The sequence below is a fragment of the Leucoraja erinacea genome, chromosome 7 (assembly GCF_028641065.1).
Source record: "Leucoraja erinacea ecotype New England chromosome 7, Leri_hhj_1, whole genome shotgun sequence".
NCBI classification, from domain to species: Eukaryota; Metazoa; Chordata; class Chondrichthyes; order Rajiformes; family Rajidae; genus Leucoraja; species Leucoraja erinaceus.
Window position 1 is genome coordinate 29716582 of NC_073383.1, and position 25335 is coordinate 29741916.

The window sequence follows — 25335 nt, forward strand, 5'->3', positions numbered from 1 at the left end:
AAGATGTCACATGAAGTATATTTTACATATACAAAATCTACCAATATTGTCATTTCACTATACTGGGTGAACTGGGCATACTGGGGCATACTAATACACTGGGGCAGTTGGAGATCAAGAAGGAGGTGGTGTGGAGCATCGTGAAAAGCATAAACGTGGAAAAATCCCCAGGGCTTGATAGGCAAGAGAGGAGATTCCATGCATCTTGGCGGAAATCATGTATCCCCTCTTGCACACATGCGAAGTCCCAGAGACTGGAGTATAGACTATGTTGTTCTGCAATTTAAGAAGGAAATTAGAGATAATGCAGGAAAATTATAGACCGATAGGCCTCGCATCTGTGTCAGGGAAGCTATTGAAGAAAATTAAGATAGGATTTTCCCGTGTTCGGAAGAGAATGGGATAATTTATGACACACCGCATGGCTGTGTCCACAATTGATTACTTCTTAATAATGATCGAGTTCTTTGAAGAGTTGACAAAGTTGCTTGATAAGAGTAGGACAATGATATTGTCCACATGAATTTTAGTAAGGCATTTGATAAAGTCGCTCATGTTAGTCTGATCCTGACAAGTGGCGCAGCGGTAGAGTTGCTGCCTTACAGTGTCGGAGACCTGCATTTGATCCTGACTACGGGTGCTGTCTGTACAGAGTTTGTACGTTCTCCCCGTGACTGCGTGGATTTTTTTTTTTTCCGGGGGCTCCGGCTTCCTCCCACACTTCCTCCCACACTCCAAGGACATTAGTGTAGATTAATTGGCCTCGATAAAATTGTAAATTGTCCCTAGTGTTACAGATAGTGCTAGTGTGCCGGGTCGGCGTGGGCTCAGTGATCCGAATGGCCTGTTTCCGCGCTGTATCTCTAAAGTCTAGTGCAAAAAATTAAAGTGGAGACTTTCACCATTCCCATAATTCATCACGATACAAGAAATTGCAGATACTGGAATCTTGAGTAAACCGCCAAGTGCTGGGGGAACTCAGCAGGTCAGGCAGAATCTGTCCATTACCTCCACAGATGCTGGCTGGCCCACTGTTCCTCCAGCACTTTGTTTTCATGAATACATAGTTGCACCCAAAGACTCATAGAAATCAGTATTAATGAAATTAATAGAACATGTTTAATTCTTCTTCATGCCTTAATTATCAGCTACAAATCTCAAAAATTCTAAAAATGTTAATTAGTGTTATTCAGAATACGGAAAATGCCTCTCAAAATGTTATATGTCAGCTGGCTTATTGAGGAATTGATTGAATGTAAGTAGATTTGCACTATGTTGTTGTGCTAAGAAATAACATAGCTTACAACATTGTATAAGGGGACGTGCATATATTCGAATGTTTTTATTCCTGGATTTTCTACAGCAAAGCTAAGGCAGAAATGGTCATGATCTTATTACAAATTTAAGTTAAATCATCTAACTAGTGTGAAATGATTTACAATGTTGTGGACTCACTATAGTACAAAGAGATTTGCTAATCGTCAGGTAGTCCAGAGATGAGATCGTATTTAGCTCATTTATTGCCTAATCTACCGTATGTAGACTGCACACCATCAGTCCATTTGCTGTTATGTTAAATCCATTTTCTTCATATATCTTGTAAATGGGCCGGTAAAATCTCATATTCATGATTCTTCTATATCACAATGTCTTCCTGTCTCTTGCCAGCCTAACCATTAACAATTCCCTTTGCTTTTTTATGGTTTCATTTTTAGTCATTTTCTCTGATTCTTCCCTCAGTATCCCCTGAATCAAATGGAGATTCTGTTGTTTAAACTGCCTCCTGAAAATACTGCATCCCTTTGTCAGACCAGTATTTTTTTGAGAAGACAACGAAGATGATTGATGAGGATAGGGCAATGGATGTTGTCTACATAAACTTCAGTAAGGCATTAGACAAGCTCCCTCGTGGTAGACTGATCTAAAAGATTACAGTGCATGGGATCCACAGTGGTATAATTCAGAACTGGTTTACCCATAAAAGACTGAGGGTCTTGGTGGAAGGGATTTATTCTAGCTGGAGGACTTTGAGCAGTGATATTCTGCAGAGATTTGTGCTGGGACCTCTGTAAGTGTAAATGACGTGGATGAAAATTTAAATGGGTTGGTTAATTAACACACTGATCACACAAATTTGGGGGAGTTACAGGCAGTGCAGAAAGCTATCAAAGGAACCAGCATAATATCAGTCAGTTACAGATATGGGCAGCGAAATGACAGAGGGAGTTTATTCCGGGCAATTGTTAAGTGTTGCACTATGGGAGGTCAAATGTAAGGGAACGTATACAGTTAATGGCATGCATGTTTGCCTTGATCGATCGTGGCATTGAGTCCATGCTGTAGCCACCCCCAAATGGTGAGGCTGCGTTTGGTGTATTGTGTGCAGTTCTGGTCACCCCATTACAGCAAGGATGTGGAAGCTTTGAAGAGAAGTTTACCAGGATGCTGCCTGGATTACGGGATATTAGTTATGAGAAGTTGGACAAACTAGGGTTGTTTTCTCTGGAGTGTTGGAGAAGGGGAGCTTAATAGAAATTTATAAAAAAGACTGGCATAGATAGAGTAAATAGTCAGAATCTTTTTCCCAGATTGGGAATAGTCTAGAACTTTAAGGTGAGAGGGGAAAAGTTTGAAAGATCTGCTCCGTCCATTTTATTTTCACAGAGAGTAGTGAGTGCCTGGAACTCGCCAATGATAGTGGTGGAAGCAGATACAACAATGGTGTTTAATACATTTTTAGATAGGCACAAAGATACACAGAGAATGGAGGGAAATGGATTATGTGCAAGCAGAAGGGATTAGTTTAATTTAGCATCATTTACTTTCGGCACAGACATCATGGGCTGAGGGGCCTGTGCTGTGCTGTATGGTTTGAGCTTTTATGACCAAATAGTTTTCCTTTTCCTACCTCTCAACTCCATATAGCCCAACTCTTTGTAATATTTAAATACTTGCCAGATGAGATCTCTGTAACACCATTTTCTCATTTCTTGATAAAATACATGAAGAATTTCGCAAGATCCTTTTTGTTTTTTTCTATTTCTTTGTCATACAGAAGCTATTCTGTAGGGGTGATCTGTTGGGGGAGGGGTGACCTGTACAAAAGGGAAGCGTTACACCTTAACTGGAGGGGGACCGACATTCTGGCAGGCAGGTTTGCTAGGGCTACACGTGGGGGGGGGGATTGACAAATTGGGAGTATATAGATGGAGTTGAAGGGGAAGTGGCTACAGGAAAAATTACAAAAGATTCTCAAATTAATGGGAAGGAAAGCTCGAGAATGGACAACAGAGTAAGGTCAGGGCCAATTGTGAGCGGTGCGAGGGGGAAAGTGAATACGGAGGTCAAAGTGCTGTATATGAATGTGTGAAGTATAAGGAATAAAGTGGACGAGCTTGAGGCTCAGTTAGAAACTGGCAAGTATGATGTTGTGGGAATTACTGAGACATGGCTGCAAGAGGGCCAGGGCTGGGAACTGAATGTTCAAGGGTATACCTCCTATCGAAAAGACAGACAGGTGGGCAGAGGGGGTGGGGTTGCCCTGTTGGTGATAAATGAAATTCAGTCCCTTGCAAGAGGTGACATTGAAACAGGAGATGTGGAGTCAGTATGGATAGAACTAAGGAATTGTAAGGGTAAAAAGACCCTAATTGGGACTAATCTACAGGCCCCCAAACAGTAGCCTGGACATAGGGCGCAAGTTGAATCAGGAGTTAAAATTGGCATGTAGTAAATGTAATGCTGTGGTTGTTATGGGGGATTTCAACATGCAGGTGGACTGGGAAAATCAGGTTGGTACTGGACCCCAAGAAAGGGACTTTGTGGAGTGCCTTCGTGATGGATTCTTAGAACAGCTTGTATTGGAGCCGAACAGGGAGAAGGCTATTCTGGATTTAGCAATGTGTAATGAACCGGATTTGATAAAGGACCCCGAGGTTAATGAGCCATTAGGAGGCAGTGACCATAACATGGTCAGGTTTAATCTACAATTGGAGAGGGAGAAGAGTAGATCTGAGGTGTCAGTGTTGCAGTTGAATAAAGGGTACTATGGGGCCATGTGGGAGGAGCTGGCCAAAGTTGACTGGAAAGATACACTAGCAGGGATGACAGTGGAACAAAAATGGCAGGTGGTTCTAGGAATAATACAGAAGGTGCAGGATCAGTTCATTCCTAGGAGGAAGAAAGATTCCAAGGGGAGAAAGGGACGATCATAGCTGACAAGGGACGTCAGGGACAGTATAAAAATTAAAGCGAAGAAGTACAACGTAGCAAAGATGAGCAGGAAGCGAGAGGATTGGGTAATGTTTAAAGAATAACAGAAGATAATCAAAAAGACAATACCGGGGAAAAGATGAGGTTCGAAGGTTAGCTAGCCAAGAATATAAAGCAGGATAGTAAAAGCTTCTTTAGGTATGTGAAGAGGAAAAAATTAGTTAAGACCAAAGTTGGACCCTTGAAGACTGATAAAGGTGAATTTATTATGGGGAACAAGGAAATGGCAGATGAGTTGAACAGGTACTTTGGATCTGTCTTCACGAAGGAGGACACAAACAATCTTCCTGGTATAGTAGTGGCCAGAGGATCTGGGGTGACAGAGGAACTGAAGGAAATCCACATTAGGCAGGTGTTGGATAGACTGATGGGACTGAAGGCTGATAAATCCCCAGGGCCTGATGGTCTGCATCCCAGGGTACTTAAGGAAGTGGCTCTAGAAATCGTGGATGCATTGGTGATAATTTTCCAATGTTCTATAGACTCAGGATCAGTTCCTGTGGATTGGAGGGTAGCTAATGTTATCCCACTTTTTAAGAAAGGCGGGAGAGAGAAAACTGGGAATTATAGACCAGTTAGCCTGACATCGGTGGTGGGGAAGATGCTGGAGTCAATTATGAAAAATGAGATAGCCGAACATTTGGATAGCAGAAACAGGATCGGTCCGAGTCAGCATGGATTTACGAAGGGGAAATCATGCTTGACTAATCTTCTGGAATTTTTTGAAGATGTAACTAGGAAAATGGACACGGGAGAGCCAGTGAATGTAGTGTACCTGGACTTTCAGGAAACATTTGATAAGGTCCCACATAGGAGATTAGTGGGCACGATTAGGGCACATGGTATTGGGGGTAGAGTGCTGACATGGATAGCGAAGTGGTTGGCAGACAGGAAACAAAAGAGTATGGAATAACGGGTCCCTTTCAGAATGGCAGGCAGGGACTAGTGGGGTACCGCAAGGCTCGGTGCTGGGACCGCTGCTATTTACAATATACATCAATGATTTGGATGAAGGGATTCAAAGTAACATTAGCAAATTTGCAGATGGCACAAAGCTGGGTGGCAGTGTGAACTGTGAGGAGGATGCTATGAGAATGCAGGGTGACTTGGACAGGTTGGGGGAGTGGGCAGATGCATGGCAGATGAAGTTTAATGCGGATAAATGTGAAGTTATCCACTTTGGTAGCAAAAACAGGAAGGCAGATTACTATCTAAATGGTGTCAAGTTGGGAAAAGGGGAAGTACAACGGGATCTGGGGGTCCATGTATATCAGTCTATGAAAGTAAGCATGCAGGTACAGCAAGCAGTGAAGAAAACAAATGGCATGTTGGCATTTATAACAAGAGGAATCGAATATAGGAGCAAAGAGGTCCTTCTGCAGTTGTACAGAGCCCTAGTGAGACTACACCTGGAGTATTGTGTGCCGTTTTGGTCCCCTAATTTGAGGGAGGACAGTGTAGATTTACAAGGTTAATTCCCGGGATGGCAGGACTGCCATATGCTGAGAGAATGGAGCAGCCGGGCTTGTACACTCTGGAGTTTAGAAGGATGAGAGGGTATCTCATTAAAACGTATAAAATTGTTAAGGGTTTGGACACGCTAGACGTAGGAAACATGTTCCCGATGTTGGGTGAGTCCAGAACCAGGGGCCACAGTTTAAGAATAAGGAGTAAGCCATTTAGAACGGAGACGAGGAAACACTTTTTCTCACAGAGAGTGGCGAGTCTGTGGAATTCTCTTCCTCAGAGGGCGGTGGAGGCAGGTTTTCTCGATGCTTTCAAGAGAGAGCTAGATAGGGCTCTTAAAAATAGCGGAGTAAGGGGATTATGGGGAGAAGGCAGGAACGGGGTACTGATTGGGGATGATCAGCCATGATCACATTGAATGGCGGTGCTGGCTCGAAGGGCCGAATGGCCTACTCCTTCACCTATTGTCTATTGTCTATTATTGTCAGTACTATGAATTATACTGGAAGAATATCTTCATTTATGAGTTGTCTGTCGGCTTCCTACTCACACTGAAATCAAGATTCATTGCATGAACATTTAGACATCATTGATTTCCGTATTTTCCACAGAGCCAACAGCTTAAATGGCGCCCTTCTATGCTTCAATATTTATCCGTTTATGTGAGATCCACAGAACCCTCTCTGAATGGTCCAGAGGTAAATAACTTGGCCAATGCAATCTAAGAACTTCAGGACTAAAAGGTTTCCAGTTTATCTATGTCCAACTACTTAGAAAGTCTCTGCTAGAATTACGCCCTGAATTATGGGACATTGTATCAGGCACAGCCTCCACTCTTTTCCAAAATGCATTAATGACTGCAATCAAAAATTGCACATCAGTTGAATGCAAGTCATTCACAATGGCCATAAAGCAAGACAACTGTTGGAAATCTGAAATATAAAAAAGGAAAATGCTGAAAATACTCTTCTCAAAGGTCACAAACCTGAAAGTTAGACTGCATTTCTCTTCACAAAAGCTGTCAGATGCGTTGAGTAATTCCAGCGTTTTCTGGTTTTAATTGATCACATGCAGGCAGAAGAGATTATGAGTCAAGGGTGTAGGAAGGAACTGCAGATGCTGGTTTAACACTTGCCATGAATGTTCAAACATTAACAATTGCCATTTTGACAAAATACTAAAGTGTTGGCGTGGAGAAAGGGTAAAGCATTTGGATGGTAGTATCACAAAAGTACATGAAGGTTAAACGAAAAGTGAAGTTTATTTCTCATTCTCCATTGATAAATCTACCTGAGCTTGAAGTTGTGTAACTGAGACAGAAGGTTAAAGTTAGTAATCGTTCCCTGTAATTAACAGAGGCAGATATACGTAGACTAAAGACTTGGTAACATTTAGGAATGAATAAAGCTTTGAAATAATTTAATGTAGAAATCAATAACACTGCAACCTAATTTGATCTATGTAGATATCTGGATTAGGGATCTGGAGCAAAAGAACAACAAGCTGGAAAAACTCAGCGAGTCACGCAGCATCTGTAGAGTTCAAATGGACTGACGACATCTTGGGTTGGGACCCTTCTTCAGACCGATGACCTTTTGAGTGGGAACCCTTCTTGAGACCACCTGTTTTTTAATTAGAGCTAATATTTTTCATCTTTTTTCATTTTTAATATTTTGCCTCTTGTTTCTTGCGTTTTATCAACATTGTATCAGATAATTGATTATCTGGAAAAGCAGCAATGCAAACTTACAAACATCAAAATGTAGCTTGAGATAACAAATTCAATGCAGTAATCTTATTTCAAAATAGTTGGCAGTAATTTTCACAAGTGTTCTATAATTAGAGTTGTGCAATGACGCAGTTGGTCGAGCCGCTGCCTCATAGCACCAGGGAACCAGGTTTTTTCCTCTCAACCCCATTTCTCTTGCCTTCTCCGCGCAATCTATGACGCCCTTACTAATCAAGAACCTATCGATCCCTGTTTTAAGTATCCAATGATACCCATGACCTGGCCCCCACAGCTGTCTTTGGCAATGAATTCCACAGATTCACCACTACCTAGCTAAAGAAATTCCTCCTCATCTCCATCTTAAATGTACGTCTCCAACAAGGGAGTTATATAGAGAAAAATATTTTGCCCCTGCTAAAAGCAATTTTGAAGAAGTGAACATCTTTTACTCCTAAGAATCAAACTACAGTTATAAAGCCAGTAAATACGAGGAAATGAATGGACACTTTTTTTTGAAGGAGTCCTCTGGAATTTGTCTTCGTGTGATGGGGTGAAGATGCCAATTATCCGTGATGCTCTCACAACTCTCACAAACAATGTTGTGATACCTCATTCTGGATGGAGTAGTTCATCTTATGACGAAGACAGGAAAGTAAAATTCCACACTTCGCTAGTGTTGCGAAATACTACTGGATGTCTAAGGTAAATAAATGACTCTTTCGATCGATGAGCCGTAACTTTGCAGCAATGTTAAATGTTTATGGCAAAAGCTATGGAGCGGCACAGTGGCGCAGCGGTACAGTTGTTGTACAGCACCAGAGACCAGGGTTTGATCCCGACCACGGGTGTTGTGTGTACGGAGTTTTACGTTCTCCCTGTGACCGTATGGGTTTTCTCTGGGTGCTCCAGTTTCCTTCCACATTCCAAAGACCTGCGGGTTTGTAGGTTAATTGGCCAGTAAATTGGGGGGGGGGGGGGGGGGGGGGGGGGGGGGCTGAAGAGGCTGTTTCTCTAAACTAAACTAAACTAAACTAAGGAGCTAAAACAAGTACAGGCAGTCCTCTGGTTGTATAAGCATTCTGTTGCTGAGAACTGTCTGCGAGCCAATTTTATGGTAAGGCAGAGATATCCATTTTCTACAGTAATTGATATCACATACACTTGCTATAATTAAATTTCATTGAATAATCATCCTAACAATGCATAATTAAACCAATGGAATGTATACTATATCCAGTCAATAATAAATACCACAAAAAAAATTATTATTACTAGCAGGAATATTGCTTTAAAAATGTATGAGAGAATTTGCATTGTCAGATTCCGTAAGTCAGGTCATTCGTCACCTTGGAGCACCTGTATTATGTGTTCAAATAAAAGTATTAGTAATCCCTGTTTAAGTTTTTCCTAAATAAACCAATATATATAATATATATATATATATATATATTTCACTAATATTCCCTGCATATGTTCAGCTCTTGTCACCCTTTCACAATGACTGTCAAAATTATTTTTAAATTAAGTATTAATACATGTACTTTAACATATCGACTCGTTGTATTGTGGTAAATTTGTCATCTTACAGAAATCTTAGTTCCGCGGGCGAAGAGGCTCGAAGGAAAATTCGATCATGTGAGGGTTTGGTGGATTCCCTACTGTATATCATCCAGCTGTGTGTTAATACTGCAGATTATGATAGCAAGGTTTGTGATTTCTGTTTCCTGATCAAGCATGATTGTAAGCAATTGTAAATAACAGCAACAGCAAGCAATTGTAAATTGTCCATATGTGTAGGATAGTGCTAGTTAGTGTGCAAGGATCTCTGGTCGGCACCGACTCGGTGGGCCGAATGGCCTGTTTAAAGCGACGACAGAGTGGTGTAATGGTAGACCTTCTGCCTTATAACACCAGAGACCCGGGCTCGATCCCGACTACAGGTGCTGTCTGTACGGATTTTATTAATTCTCCCTGTGATCGTGTGGGTTTTCTCCAGGAGCTCCAGTGTCCTCTCACATTCCAAGACCTACAGGTTTGTAGGTGAATTGGCTTCAGTAAAAATTGTAAATTGTCCCGAGTGTGTAGGATAGAACTGGTTGGTGTGGACTTGTTGGGCCAAAGGGCCTTTTTCCACACTATCTCCAAAGTCTAAAAATTGTTTGAATAGATTTCTTCAATTTTGCTTTATTCCTTATAATTTGTTTCTATAAGCACAAAGAAATTAAGAACAAGCATTGAACTGCAATAAAGGTGTGTTCAAAAGACTTGACGCTTTGTTTTGCCTGCTGGGTATGTGTTCTTCTGAAGGCTCTAAATATTGGTTATTTGGTTTCGCCTGCACCACTGCTTTGGAGAAAGGATACAAAGTTCTGGAGTAACTCAGCAGTAATTACTATTCCAGATAAAATAGCAAAATTTGTTAGTGATGTTCGTTGAGTTCAGTCATCAGGATTGAGATTTAAATGTTGCCATTTTAAGGTGATTGCTTTCCTGCAGGACGCTTGTTGAAAATTAAAGTGGCAATAATTAAAATACAGGAGATTTGTGACATCTGTGAATGTTTGTCATTTCAGACCGTTGAAAACTGTGTTTGCATCCTGAGAAACCTCTCGTATCGTTTGGAACTAGAAGTTCCACCGGCCCGTTTGATGGGAACAAGTGAACTGGATGGATTACTTGGTAGTGACTCTCCCAATAAAGATGCTGAAACCAGTTGCTGGGGTAAGAAGAAGAAAAAGAAGAAAAGAGAACCACAGGAAGATCAGGTAAACATTTTGTATTCACAGAAACAGTGAGGTATAATTTTAGGCCCCAAAATGTTTTGTGGCAGTTTTGCACAGTGGTACAGTTGCTGCCTACAGCGCCAGACACCCGGATTCAATCCTGATTACGGGAACTGTCTGTATGGAGTTTGTACAGGTGCTCCAGATTCCTCCATCCAAAGATGTACAGATTTGGGTTAATTGACTTTGATAAAAATTGTAAATTGTCCCTAATGTAGTGCCAGTATGCGGGGTGATTGCTGGTCGGCGCGGACTCAGTTGGCCAAAGGGCCTGTTTCCATGCTGTATCTCTAAAGTCTAAATGCAGGTTTTCGATCTAAATGTCAATCAAACCTCTGCCCAAACGGATGCTCCTGACCCACAAAGTTCCTCCAGCAGTTTTTATTTAGCTCCTGATTACAGCATGTGTCCAGTTTATAGGCCTTCATGATTGATTTTTTCAAGTATCCATCACTGTGATCCAACCACTTCAACCAACATTTGCAAGCATTTAATATTCGTTAGGCAGTCATCCATTTCAGAGAATGTAATTGTTTGGAAATCAATTCTGTGAAGAAGCTGACAGAATCTGACCAGAAATATTATTAAGCCTTTCATCTATCTTCATTGATTTAGCAGGGGTGACTTTAAACTTAGACGCTGTATTTTAGCAAGGCCTTCCCTACACCAATTACTAATATAGAGTCATGGAGCTATACAGCACAGGCCCTTTGGCCCAACTCATCCATGCTGACCAAGTTGGTAACCAAGCTAACCTTGTTTATCTGCAGCTTGTCCAAATCCCAACAAACCTTTCCTAGCAACGTACATGTCCAAGTGCCTCTTAAATTTCATAATTGTACCTGCCTCTATCATTTCACATGACTGTTGGTTCCATGTACACACCACCTCCTGTGTGGGGGGAAAATAAATCATAATTTGGTATTTTTTAAATCTTTCTCCCATCTTCAAGCTATGATCATTAATTCTAGACTCTTCTACCCTGTGGAAAGGCAGTGGCTATTCATCTTAACTTTGCCCCTCGTGATTTTATTTATCTTAGTGAATTTTAAGATCTCCAGCACCTCCTCATCTGTAATATGGGCTCTCTTCAAAACATCACTATTAACTTCCCTGAGTTCCCTAGCATCCATACCTTTCTTCGTGTTAAATGCAGACAATAAATATTAATTTTACACACAAACCATCTCCTGTACATACATTGACAACCTCATTGATCTTAATGGTTCCCCTATTCTCTCCCAATGTTCTATTTTGCCTTTAACATTCTTGTAGAATCTCTTTGGATTCTCGTTTACCAACGTGTTCTTGGTAAAGGAGATTCCAAGTTGTGTTCACTTTTTTTCCTGCCTAGTTTTCTGATTAAGTGTATTCTTACACCGCCTATACACCTGTGTAGGACAGAACTGCAGATGCTGGTTTAAATGGAGGGTAGACAGAAAATGCTGGAGCAACTCAGCGGGTCAGGCAGCATCTCTGGAGAGTGGAATGGGTGACGTTTCGGGTCGAGACTTCTTCAGACTGAAGAAGCTGCCTGACCCGCTGAGTTGCTCCAGCATTTGTGTCTACCGCCAATGCTACTAATGGGTTTCACTTGATCAAAGCCCCCTACAATTAACATATACCTCCTTATTTTCCTTGACCGGACAATCAAATATCCCTTGTCACCCAGGGTCCCTTCTGCTGCCAAGTTGGGTTAGTCTTGGAGTCACAGTATTATTTTTGTCTCTTATCTTCGAAATTCAGGGCATCAAATCCCACTTAAGACTTAAGAACATAACTTTGGCAGATGCTGCAGCTCTTGGCTCAGCTTCAGATTTATTGCTGAGGAGGTGTCTATTAAAGAGTAAATGTTGAGAACATGTTTTGAATTGTGGGGGAGTCCAAATCTTGGGGCTTTTAATATAAGATGGCTACTGATAAATTGACGAGTGATTTCTTGAGAAAAACATTTACCCAGAAAAGAGTAGGAAAGTGAGTTGAGCCACCTCAGGGAGTAGTTGAGGCAACATAATTAATCTGGAACCTCCTAAGGATGTATGATAGAATATGAATGTATGGATTACAATTTTCTTTTTGACATAATATATCACAAGAAACTTACAGGAAAAATAGTGGGAGACTAAAGTGGATTTTACAAGTGGTGCTTTTAATTTTACTTCAGAATTAATTTTCATTAGACTGGTGTTACTGATTAGAACTAGAAAGTAATTTTTCCTCTTAAGTATAAAAATTGACCAATAATATTCACATCAATAAAACTTGCGTGAGATATTGAGAGATAACTATCTACTGGAAACAATAAAATTCTAGGCATCTTAGAGTCATATAGTACTGTGTGGAAACAGGCCCATTGGCTCAAGTTGCCCATGCCGAACAGCATTTTCCATCTACAATAGTCCCACCTGCCTGCGTTTGGCCCATATCCATCCAAACCTGTCCTATCAATGTACCTGCCTAAATGTTTCTTAAATGTTGCGATAGTACCTGCTCTAAATGTTTCTTAAACATTGCGATAGTATCTTGTTGTACACATTGATGGTTTTCTTTCAGTGGGATGGAGTAGGACCAATCCCTGGATTTTCCAAATCTCCGAAGGGAGTTGAAATGTTGTGGCATCCTTCCATAGTGAAACCCTATCTCACCCTGCTTGCTGAAAGTTCAAACCCAGCGACATTGGAAGGATCAGCTGGATCCCTACAGAATTTGTCTGCAGGAACCTGGAAGGTATGTCCAGAATGACAAATATAAACTTTTATTTACAGTGAATTACTTATAATGTCGGCTTGTATTCATCAAAAGTAATTTCTACAACACAACGCAATTATACAAGACGGTGGTGAGGCTGCAGTTAGAGTATTGTGTTCAATTCTGGGCACCATGTTATAGGAAAGATGTTGTCAAGCTGGAAAGGATGCAGAGAAGATTTACAAGGATGTTGCCAGGCCTGAGCTATAGGGAGAGGTTGAGCAGGCTCGGACTCTATTCCTTGGAACGCAGGAGGATGTGGTGTGATCTTATAAAGGTGTACAAAATCATGAGAGCAATGGATTGGTTAGACACACAGTCTCTTGCCTCTAGATTGCCCCTAGTATAGAGTGTATCCAAAAATGGGATAACATACAGTAGAACTAGTGTGAGTGGGTGATCAATGGCAATGTACTTGGTGGGCCAAAGAGCGTGTTTCCATGGTGCTGCATTGTGTGCAGGCTTGCGTTTTGTCCGTGGTCGGGGTCGGCTCTCCTTCGCTGCGGGTGCGCTTGAGTTGCTGCTGGTGTCCCGTCCCTGTCAGGAGGTGGCCGGGGCAGCCGCTGGCTCCAGCTCAGCTCTGTCTGTCCTGCCGGGTTGGCCGGCAGCCCTCCACCTCCACCCCACCCCCCCTCAATCCGACACCAAGATTCTGCTGAAGATGGGCAGCAGCCGGCTCTGCTCAAAGACGGGCAACTCGGAGCCGCTGCTGCTGGAGTCGTCCTGGTCGGAGAGAGAGTCTGCGGACGGGCTCCTGCCGGCCATGGGCAGGCAAGCCTGCTTGAGCTGCTGTTGGTGGTGCTGGTGGCAGCAGCAACCTCCTCCCCCTCCCTTGCCCAATTCCAGAGTCCGGGCCAGGTCGGGGCTAAAGGCTGCCCGTAGCGCGGGCACAGTCTAGCGCTGGGCCGGAGGAGGCTGAGCCCAGGCTGGCGCTCTGGCGCAGGCGAGGCCAGGCCCTCACTCCTTCTCGGGGTTGTGGATGAAGTGGCAGCGGGTACCGTAGGTGCAGAAGCCAGTGGTGTGCAAGGTACGGCTTGTACTTGAGGTGGCAGCTGAGGGAGCACAGGGGCGAACTGGCATGTCGCCGTAGCGGCCCATCGGGGATCGGGTTCCTCTAGAGTTGGAACGGGGTTGGGCTGGAGTGGATCTGTGAGCCTGGGGCCGCTGGTGTTGTCGGTCTGGCCTGTCGGTAGGCCCGGCGGGAGAGGCGGAGATGAGCAGGGGATGGCGCTTCTTCGCACTGGGCCTGGGGGCCAGTGTACCGTCAGTCTGAGGGGGGGAACGGACTGGGGATGGTCCAGTGGCGGTTCGGCAGCACTTGCGGGTCTCCCTCCCGCCCTGGTCTCCCCCGCCCGCTCGGTCTCAACCTCCCCACCACCCCGGGGCCCCCGCCCAGTGTGTCACCGTGTGCGTTTCCCCCCCCCCGGGTCTCCCGCTGAAAAAAGACAAAAAATCGGACCCAAACTACACTCACTAAATCTACAGCTCTTCATTCAATTTTTATTTGTACCGTTTGACCTTTGACAAATCCCATGATTCCTTGCATTTTTCAGAATACTGAACTCGCTTATTGGCAAACCAGTTGCCTTATAAAACCTTCATTATATTGTTGAGGGAAATTGATGTGTCTTTTTCATCAAAATGCACATAGTTTGCAATATGCCTCATAAACATCATCTAGTGACTGGGAATGAATATTACACTTTGATGGGAAATTTATTAAGGATACACTCATACAGTTTGAAAACAGGTCCATGGACACACCGAGTCCATGGACACAGCGACCATCAAGTACAGGCAACCCCCATGCTATAACTGTTCTGGTTATGGAAATTTGCCTTTACATAATTCTCAAATCACTCTCATAATTTTGAGCTATGGAATAAAATGTTGTCTCACTAAAATACTCTAGTACTGGGCCACCACCAATTTTCCAGCAGCCTTGGTTTCAGAGCAACAAAGGTCACGGCTCAAAGAAGAGTCCAACGGTACCAGAACGGTCTGCCTAGGGACTGAGGTACCAGCCCGGCCACTGAGGGACTGAGGTACCAACCCGCAAAGTTCCAGAGCCCTGGCCGCAGCGGACAAATTCGACCCGCTGATTGGCTGTGAAAGTGCCGATGAGGTTGAGGCCTAGGCGCCACATTTTCGGGGGGATTTCAAGTGCATTCTCGTAATTTTGTCTATTAAAGGAGGTGTCAGACCACCAGTTGCTGGAAAATCGGTAGTGGACCTGTATACAACTAAAATTCCTATGAATGTTATGGAACACTGTTCTTGTGCACAAACCCAATCACCAACTAGCATGCTGATACACATTAGAATTAGAGTCATAGAGTGATACAGTGTGGAAACAGGCCCTTCATCCCAACTTGCCCACACCGGCCAACATGGCCCACCTACACTAGTCCCACCTTCCTGTGCTTGGTCCATAACCCTCCAAACTTATCCTATCCATGTACCTGTCTAACTGTTTCTTAAATGTTGGGATAGTCCCAGGTGCCCCCTCGGGCAGCTTATTCAATGCACCCACCACCTTTTGTGTGAAAAAGTTACCCCTCAGATTTCTATTAAATCTTTTCCCCTTCACCTTGTTACAATGTCCTCTGGTCCTCGATTCCCCTACTCTGGACAAGAGACTGCAATCGTTCAGAGTTCAATCTGAATCCAAGTACTGAATTAAAATATCCATGTATATTGTGGATCCTGGTCTTGTGCACAAACTCGGTTGAACTTTAAGACTAAGTGTAACATCAAATCAATCAGTATTTTTGTATTCCATATCACAGCAATCAAAAATATTAATTTTAAAGTAAGAACCCTGGTTTATTTAGATGTGTTGCTCTGAAAGCTGCAAGGTAGTGGGTATTGCTTTCAACTTTGGTGCATAATCAGGAGCTAACAGGAGATTGATTCAGACATGTAGATTGGTTTTCTGTGGAAAGGAACTGCAGATGCTGGTTTATATCGAAGATAGACACAAAGTGCTGGAGTAACTCAGCGGGTTAGTGAGCATTTCTGAGAAAAAGGATGGGTGACATTTCGGGTCTGAAAAAGGGTTCCGATCCGAAACGTCACCCATCCTTTTGCACCATAGATGCTGCCTGACCCACTGAGTTACTCCAGTACTATGTGTAGATTGGTTTTATTCCATTAATGCTTTTTTTCATACCATGTCTAGATTTTCTTTTTTCCATCATCCTCCTGGTAATGAGGTCTTAATTGAATACTATCTATAAGAACCAGTCAATCTCCACGATCTCATCCAGGTGGTAATTACAGTGCCCTCCATAATATTTGGGACAAAGACCCATCATTTATTTATTTGCCTCTGTCCTCCACAATTTGAGATTTGTAATAGTAAAAAAATCACATGTGGTTAAAGTGCACATTGTCAGATTTTAGTAAAGGCCATTTTTATATATTTTGGTTTCAGCATGTAGAAATTACAGCAGTGTTTATACATAGTTCCCCCATTTCAGGGCACCATAATGTTTGGGATTGTCACCTTGTCGTGGTGGAGAAGCTTGTGTGGTCCTGAGATTCTGAGAGCGATGCTGTCTGGAGCTATGCTCCTGGTAGGGTCACCCATGGCGGTACGGTCGAGGGGGAGGTCCCTGACAAAGAGCAATCCAAACAAGACCTCAACGGTGGAACAGGCAGAGGACGATGGCTGACCTTAGTGGAGCGCCACAACGTCTGGGAAGGCGGATGAAGGCTGCAGCAGAAAAGAATCCCCGGTCGTCTTGGACTCCATGCCACCGGATCCTGACCCAGATCTGTCAAGAACTGTGCACCAATCTCCCCACGTTAAACAAAGTCATGCACAGGCATCCTCCCAAAAGAGGACAGTCATACTTGTTTCGAGTCAGGTGTGTGTTTGTCAATGACCACTGTCCGTAAAAGACTTTATAAACAGAAATACAGAGGCTACACTGCAAGATGCAAACCACTGGCTAGCTGCAAAAGCAGGATGGCCAGTTTACAGTTTGCCAAGAAGTACTTAAAAGCGTAACCATGGTTCTGGAAAAGGGTCTTGTAGACAGATGAGATGAAGATTAACATATATCAGAGTGATAGCAAGAGCAAAGTATGGAGGAGAGAAGGTCCAAAGCATGCCATCTCATCTGTGAAACACGGTGGTGGGGATGTTACGGCCTGGGCATGTAGGGCTTCTGGCTCACTTATCTTCATTGATGATACAACTGCTGATGGTAGTAGGATAATGAATTCTGAAGTGTATAGACACATCCTATCTGCTCATGTTCAAACAAGTGCCTCAAAACTCATTGGCCGGCGGTTCATTCTACAGCAAGACAATGATTCCAAACAAACTGCTAAAGCAACAAAGGAGTTTTTCAAAGCTAAAAAATGGTCAATTCTTGACTGGCCAAGTCAATCACCTGATCTGAACCCATTTGAGTATGCCTTTTATATGCTGAAGAGAAAACTGAAGGGGACTAGCCCCCAAAACAAGCATAAGTTAAAGATGGCTGCAATACAGGCCTGGCAGAGCATCACCTGAGAAGACATCCAGCAACTGGTGATGTCCATGAATCGTAGATTTCAAGCAGTCATTCCATGCAAAGGATATGCAACAAAATACTAAACATGACTACTTTCATTCACATGACATTGCTGTGTCCCAAACATTATGGTTCCCTGAAATGGGGGGACTGTGTATAAACACTGATGTAATTTCTACATGGTGAAACCAAAATGTATAAAATAGCCTTTAATAAAATCTGACAATGTGCACTTTAACCACATGTGATTTTTTTTCTATTACAAATCTCAAATTGTGGAGTACAGAGGCAAATAAATAAATGATAGGTCTTTGTCCCGAATATTATGGAGGGCGCTGTATTTTATTGAGCAGTGACAGATTTGTGGAACAAATTAGAAGGGTCAGATTACCTGCTCTTGCTCCTATATTTTAATTTGTATTAATTTTGAAAATTATTTTTAGGGTCTGGGCATTTTTGGTAAGATTTACATTTATTGCCAAACTTGGTGTCTTTAAGAGGAAGGTGGTGAGCAACTGCTTTGAATCACTGCACTCCCTTTCGAGAAGGTACTCATATTGCTATTGAGCAGTAGGATTTGGACAGCAACCTCTCCCCTCCTCTCTCCCCCCCCCCCCCCCCCCTTTCCCCCTTCCTCTCCCCCCTTTCCTCTTCCCCCTCCCCTCCCTCTCCCCTCTCCCCCACCCCTCCTACCCCCTCGTGTGTGTGGGGGGGTGGTTACTGTGCAGCCACAGCCCCCCCCCCCCCCCCCCCAAACCGCGCGTTGGGGGAACAGACCCAGCGGGTCTGCACTTGGTCCAGGATATTTTAAAAATCTGAATAGTTGCAAGATAAGCAGAGCTGCATTTTGTCTATTATTATCAGTTATATCTAACTGGTCAATACCAGTGTGGTTAAGGCATTAATAACACTTACATTTCCTGTTCACATCTTTGTCATGGACTACATAATGTAGATGGCATCTCCAACAGGCGGAGGAACACTCAAATGTTAAGAGTAGACCTTAAAAAGTAAATGAAATTTAAGAGCTTTACGAAATGTAAAAGTTCATGTCACAGTTTTGGAACATAATTCAAGTAAGATTTTGAATGGCTCATTTTTTCAATTGGAATCCTTTGCCAAAGGTCATGAGTTAAAGATTAAGAAATTGATGGACACAATGGGTAGCATAAAATCCAGGCTAGGAACTGCACCGAGCTGATCCTCTCACTGTACCAGCCCCATGTGGATATTGCCAGCAGATGGCACAGCTTTGCTTAAGACTTTGTTACATAAAACTAAGCCCCAACAAAAGCAGTCGTGCACAATCTTTGTTGCGGGGGCGTGTGCAGCGATTTAAATTATGAAGGGCCATGTTAAACAAACGCACATCCATCATTAATGTTGTTGAAGGTTATTCAAGTGTTCTATGTCCTTGCTGCTCAACCTGTTGTTAAGAAGGAGAGTGGCACTGCCAGAAAATGTTATTTTTGGCCCATCTCCCTGAATGCAGTGTAGGTTGAATGCAAAGGCCAGAAAGAGTATGTTGGAGAGTTTGTAAACAGTGCTTCCTTTCTTCAAACGTAATTGAGTGATTGTTGCTTTCTGTGAAGACAAACACTTGAATTGTGAATCTCTGTCCTTTTTCTCTGGTTTGTAAACCCTACACTTGACATTGGGGAAATGAAACTTGCCCCGTCTGTGTAGCATTGTTGAACAGCACTCTATTGAGGAGCTAATTGATATAGTGAGGTATAGTAATGTACAGTAATACATATAGTAATGTATTTTTAATGATGATCAAAGATTTCATAAGGCATTATGTATGAAAATGTTTACAGAGACAACGAAATGCATTTCCTTTTCTGTTATGTGCTGTTTGCAAAATATTGACACAGGACATCACTATTTTTTAATGGTTTGTTTTTCATTTATTGAACTTTTTTTGTTTCTTGTGTTATCCACGAGTACTATATTTACAAACCAGTTGTGTTGCTGCAAGTAGGAATTTCATTGTTCTGTTTTAGGTACATATGACAATTACAACTCTTGACTCTTCTGTTCAATGTCTGGCCTTGCACCATTCTTTCTTTCTGGCTATTGCCTGAGCTCCTATGACTAAAATGCCCATGAAAATCATGCTGGAAAAATAACTTTTGTAGATTAGTTCAGCTTCAAGTGACAAGAGTTTCTTCGCCCATTCTCCCTGTACTAGGCGGCATGGAACATATCATAACATTCAAAAATAATTGGGTTGGGAAGCTGAATGGAAGACTGGAACATAGTATAGAAACATAGAAAATAGGTGCAGGAGTACGCCAGTAGATACATTATATAAAGTAGCTAATGAGGTAACTAGTTGTTGGAAATTATATAGCATTAAAAGGTTGAGATTTATACATGTGAATTGATTGATTTCAGAACCATCTAAGTCTATAAAGGACCATGCATTTACATTTTTTCCCTTTCTGTTAACAGTGGGCAGCGTATATACGAGCTGCAGTCAGAAAAGAGAAAGGTCTACCAATCCTTGTTGAATTACTAAGAATGGACAACGATCGTGTTGTTTGCTCTGTTGCTACTGCCTTGAGGAACATGGCCCTTGATGTAAGAAACAAAGAACTTATAGGTATGTGTTAAATAATATCGCGGACATCAAGAAGGTGTTCCCTTAGATCTATTGTAATTGATAATGGTGAGAGTATCAGCCCTGTCACAACTTGCAAATCCAGTAGTTCCCATTGAGTTATTCTACTTCAATTGCAATAAGTTTAACATTCACATTTTATATAACAACATGAAGTTGGGTTACTTACCTACTAGTTATATAGGATTGCCAATTACTATCAGGCAGTCTGTGACTTGGTAAATTTAATTTTACTAAAGTGGAAAATGATTTTTTTAATTAGTCCCATTGATCTATTGAAGAGCCTGAAAAAAGTGCATTTTTATTTTTCTGTATTTTCTTCTCCCTCTCTCCCCTCCTTTGTATATCCTTCTCTCCGAGCCTTGTGCTCTCGTACCTTCCTGTCCACAATCTTGCCCCACCCACACTCATGTATCCGGCCTCTTGATCCAATAAGTTATGAAACTGCCCTTGACACGATAATGAAACTATGCATGGAATGAGACATCAGCTGCAGCTGCACTGCCCTATTGCAGTACACTACAAGTAGCCTGTGTTTCTCTACAGAATGGCCAGCTAACTAACACTTTCTTTAAGAACTGGCCACATATCTGACTTGAACTTCAGACATCGTAAACAAAAAGAAAAATGTAAATTTAAGAAGAAAGAGTCAATTTTTCATGTAAATTGTAGAATCATACACCTTGCTGCCTGGAAATTATTTTGAAGTTCCTTTCCAGTTCCATTTCGAAGGAAAACAAATCTCTGAAAGTCCTAATTTGAAGAAGGCGTCACCTTGCTGCCTGCCCCGCTGAGTTACTCCAGCACTTTGTGGCTTTCTCAGAAAGTCTTAATTTATTCTGTTTCCACCACAGCTACAGGCAGCGAGTTCCAGATCATAACAATTGTATTTTTATGAAAAATAAAACCATCATTCCCACTTTTAAATCTGTGCTCCTTGGTCTTTTAACCCGGCTCATGGGAATAGTTCCCTCTGTTTACCCTTTCTGAATCGGTCATGATCTTAAACATCATCAAATCGTCTTCCTCCAAGGAGAACCACACCACTTTCTCCATTATAAACGTTAGTTGAAATCACTCATCCACACAAGTAATTTATTATTTTCACTCTTGAGTTTTTTCTAGGGGATTTGCATCTTTCCTAAATTTGATAAGAACAGGATTCAGTACCTCGGTTTTGCTGTTGCATATAGCTTCAACAGAACGGGTTTTGTAAGCTCTGAATCTATTTAAGCATCTTTAGGATTCTATATGCTTTACATGTCATTAGATTCATGGTCTTCGAGTCATACAGCGTGGAAACAGGCCCTTTGGCCCAACTTGCCCACAGCGACCAACATGTCCCATCTACAATAGTCCCACCTGCTTGAGTTTGGCCCATATCCCTCTACACCTCTCCTATCCATGTACTTGTCTAAATGTTTCTTAAATGTTGCGATAGTGCCTGACTCAACAGCCTCCTCTGGCAGCTCGTTCCATACACCCACCACCCTTTGTGTGGAAAAAGTTACCTCTCAGGTTCCTATTAAATCTTTCCCCCCTCACTTGAAAGCTATGTCCTCTGGTTCTCGATTCCCCTACTCAAGGCAGGAGACTCGTTTAGACTCGAGAACGTGCGTTTAACCGATCTATTCCTGTCATGGTATTGTCACTCTCTGAACATAGTGTAGAAACAAAGAACTGCAGCTGCTGGTTTATACCAAAGATAGACGCAAAGTGCTGGAGTAACATAGCAGGTCAGGTAGCATCTCTGGAGAAAAAGGATGAGTAACGTTTCCGGTCGGTTCAGTTGTATGATTTTCATTTACATGAGAATCATACAACTGAACGGACCACTGACAGTTGGGGAAATAAATTAATATAGTTTAATAATTCTATGTTAACTTTTCCTTTCCTCCAGGCAAATATGCAATGCGGGATCTTGTGCATCGCCTTCCAGGAGGCCCGACACTGATCATGCTTTCTGACGACACCGTTGCTGCTGTATGCTGTGCTTTACATGAGGTGACTATAAAGAATATGGAGAACGCCAAAGCATTAGCTGATGCTGGGGGAGTTGAGAAACTCGTAAACATTACAAAAGGAAAGGGAGAAAGGCAAGTACATGATTGGGAAGCAACTCTTCCATCACGTTGTATATACACTGTTTCAATTCTCCTTATTTATAGTTAAAATAATAAACCTGTATGTGGCTATACAAAAAGACTGCAGCTGCTGTCCAGTTTACATAAAAGGATGTAAAATGCTGGAGTAACTCAGCGGGTCAGGCAGCATGTCTGGAGAACTGGTTTTGGGTCAGGACACAAGAAGGGTCCTGACCCAATACATCACCTATCCATGTTCTCAAAAGATGCCCCCTGATCCGCTTTGTTACTACAGCATTTTGCACCCTTTTATGTAAACTGGCATCTGCAGTTCCATGTGTCTACTATGTGTGGCAGCTCCTGTTCTATAAACTGATTACATGCGATTCATAGGTTTTCACCCTCAAACTTCTGTGATCTATGTGAAATTTTTCAGCATTAGCCTGAGGGACTGGACAATTATTTATTGACATTTGTCCTGGAGGTGACTGCCTTTCAATTAATTTCGAAAAGAATGAAATGTTTTCATATGATCCATTCTGAAATCTCGCCAAAATAAAAGTAATGTTTGTCTAACTTTCTGACTTGGCCTGGTGAATTTGCATTTTTTAAATGCTCTTAAAGCACTTGATATCTGCACCTTTCATGTATCAGCACCTGTTATTTTCCGCAGTGATGGACTGTTTAGTAGTTTCCGATAGTACTGCTACAGTTAAACTTGCAAAATAGAATAACAGGGACTCCTTTGTGAATTCCAATAGCTCTGCATGATTTAGTTGGGTTCATGAAGGTTCATTGTGATATTTTGTGTGCCACAAACGGCTGTGGGGGCCAAGTCAATGGATATTTTTAAGGTGGAGATTGACAGATTCTTGATTAGTAAAGGTATCAGGGGTTATAGGGAGAAGGCCGTAGAATGGGGTTGAGAGGGAAAGATAGATCAGCCTGGATTGAATGGTTGTGTAGACTTGATGGGCTGGATGGCCTCGTGAACCCATCAAGGTCATGTTGCAGGCAGGTACAGACATCTTCATTATCTGAAGGATCCAAAATAAAATTGAATGATTGTGCCTGCATCAATGAATGTCCCTGCCCCCCACCCCCTTGTTGTGAAACGAAGGGCAGTGGATATTTATTTTTTCTTCTTTTGGAATTGGTCACAAATTTGAAACATTTACCTGAGTGAAACCATAATAATTTTAGAGATGAATAACTCATCTCTGTTTCTATTTATCTCCCTCACTCTCTCTTTCTCCACCCTTTCTCTCTCTATCTCTCACCCCTGCTCACACACAGATATGATCTCTCTGTCATGATCAATCTCTCTTGGCTATAACAAAGGATATTATTTAATTTGTCATTTCATAAAGGTGTCATTCACTACAACGAGGGTAGGTAACACATGTGGAATATGTCTTTCAACACAGCACTGTGAAAACAAGCAACATTTAACAGTCTATTTGATTGGGGTAATGGGAGCATCTGTAATAAACAAGCTATTGGAAATGGAAATAATTCTCTCGAGAACCTGGGCTGTTCCATCTGACAATATTGGCTGGTGGATGAATGATGTGTAAGTTTTATCTGGCATGTTTCAGCTTGTTGAAGCAAGTGCAGATTGTTTTTGATTTACTGCATCATTACAGGGAGGAGATTGACTCTTTTTTTACCTCACCATCCACGACAGCTGTTATCCCCTGCAAACATTAAAGATTTGCAACACTTCCTGCTCTATGAATTTTCACCAAACAAAGGGTTCTTTAAGAACCTAACACCGCAGTAAGTTGAAGGTGGCCGATATAGTGTATTTTAATTAAAGCACAAGTAGGAATGGAGCACTGGAGGAAAGAAAAACATTGAAGTTATCTTATGAGATGAAAAAGTGATGTGATTTGATTGACAAAAGGAATGAATATGCCATGTTAGAAGAAAATTATAGTGGGACAAGTAAATAAACAATTGAGAGGTTGTCATGTTATAAATGGAAAACGCCAGAAACATTACCAACATCTGTGATTTAAAACAAAAAGGGGGCATTAATTGATCTGAAACTAAAATGTATGAAGGTAATTTCAATCCAGAAGTAGCTGGGAAGCCAAAGTAAAAAAAGTTGCCCCTCATGGGGTAATAATTTAATAGGACGCTGAGGGGCAATGTTTTCACAGGTCACAAAGGTGGTGGGTATAGGGTAACAATTCGGTAACCGCCATTCAAAGTGGGACTCAGTGTTACCGCCTGATCCCTTTCGTAAGTCCCTCTTAGTAGCCAATGAACTGGCCTCAACTACCATCTGTTAATCCAGAGGACACTTTCCGTGTGGAAAAACATGGGCTAAAAGAGCCCCTTATCCTTAAAGGACCCCTGTTTGGACTGCTGTATCGGGAACATCTTGTGAATCTAGCCTGTCCAACCCCTGGAATTTAGTAAGTTCCTAAAGATCCCCCCCCCCCCTTAGTGGTTAAATTCTAGCCAAGCCATGGGGGCCAAACACAGTAAGTGGGACTATAAATGGGACTGGACATGGGCAAGAAGGATCCATGCTGTGCTGTGCATTTGCTGGAATACAGAAAATGAATCCACCATGGGTATGAAAAAGGTTGAGGGAAGAATGATAGGTGCTGTGAGTACAGAATGAATCTATGAAAAAGGTTGCATAGCACAGGCAAGTGATGGAAAGTAATAGTGGTATTCTAATATGAACTTAATCATGAGATCTGAATTGTTAATACTACTTTCCCTTCAATTTGCTACCTTGCTGAGCACCTGCAGAATTTTTTATTTTAACTGACCAACTTCTGCAATGTTATGAACAAAACGGTTACTCAGCCAGTATCGCTTTAATTTTTTACTAATACCAATATTATTACTGGGATACCATTAAACTCTGGTATACAATTTGGTCACTGTGCTTGATGTTAGGTTCTGTTAAGTAACTAAATAAAAGATGACATTGAACTTTGTTGGAGGCCAAAGAGAGCAGAAAAGTGACACAGAGAATTCAAATGCTATGTAACAGCAAGTTCAGGGTAGGTAAAGTGGCGTGAAACTGAAGGGTAATGTTGACTGAATTTTATGTCGGCACAACAAAAAGCTATTCAAG

At 42.0% G+C, this 25335-nt stretch overlaps 1 protein-coding gene across 8 annotated transcripts in view; it reads left to right on the plus strand.

The window, feature by feature from the left end:
• The window catches only part of pkp4 (plakophilin 4), a 146414-nt gene that overhangs the window by 111722 nt on the left and 9357 nt on the right, over positions 1-25335 (plus strand). For all 8 annotated transcript variants that reach the window (XM_055638089.1, XM_055638092.1, XM_055638091.1 and 5 more), the window contains 6 exons: positions 7987-8170; positions 9057-9174; positions 10042-10233; positions 12805-12978; positions 19983-20133; positions 22052-22247. In XM_055638089.1, coding sequence (XP_055494064.1) covers positions 7987-8170; positions 9057-9174; positions 10042-10233; positions 12805-12978; positions 19983-20133; positions 22052-22247 — 1015 coding nt within the window. The remainder of the gene's footprint in view (positions 1-7986; positions 8171-9056; positions 9175-10041; positions 10234-12804; positions 12979-19982; positions 20134-22051; positions 22248-25335) is intronic.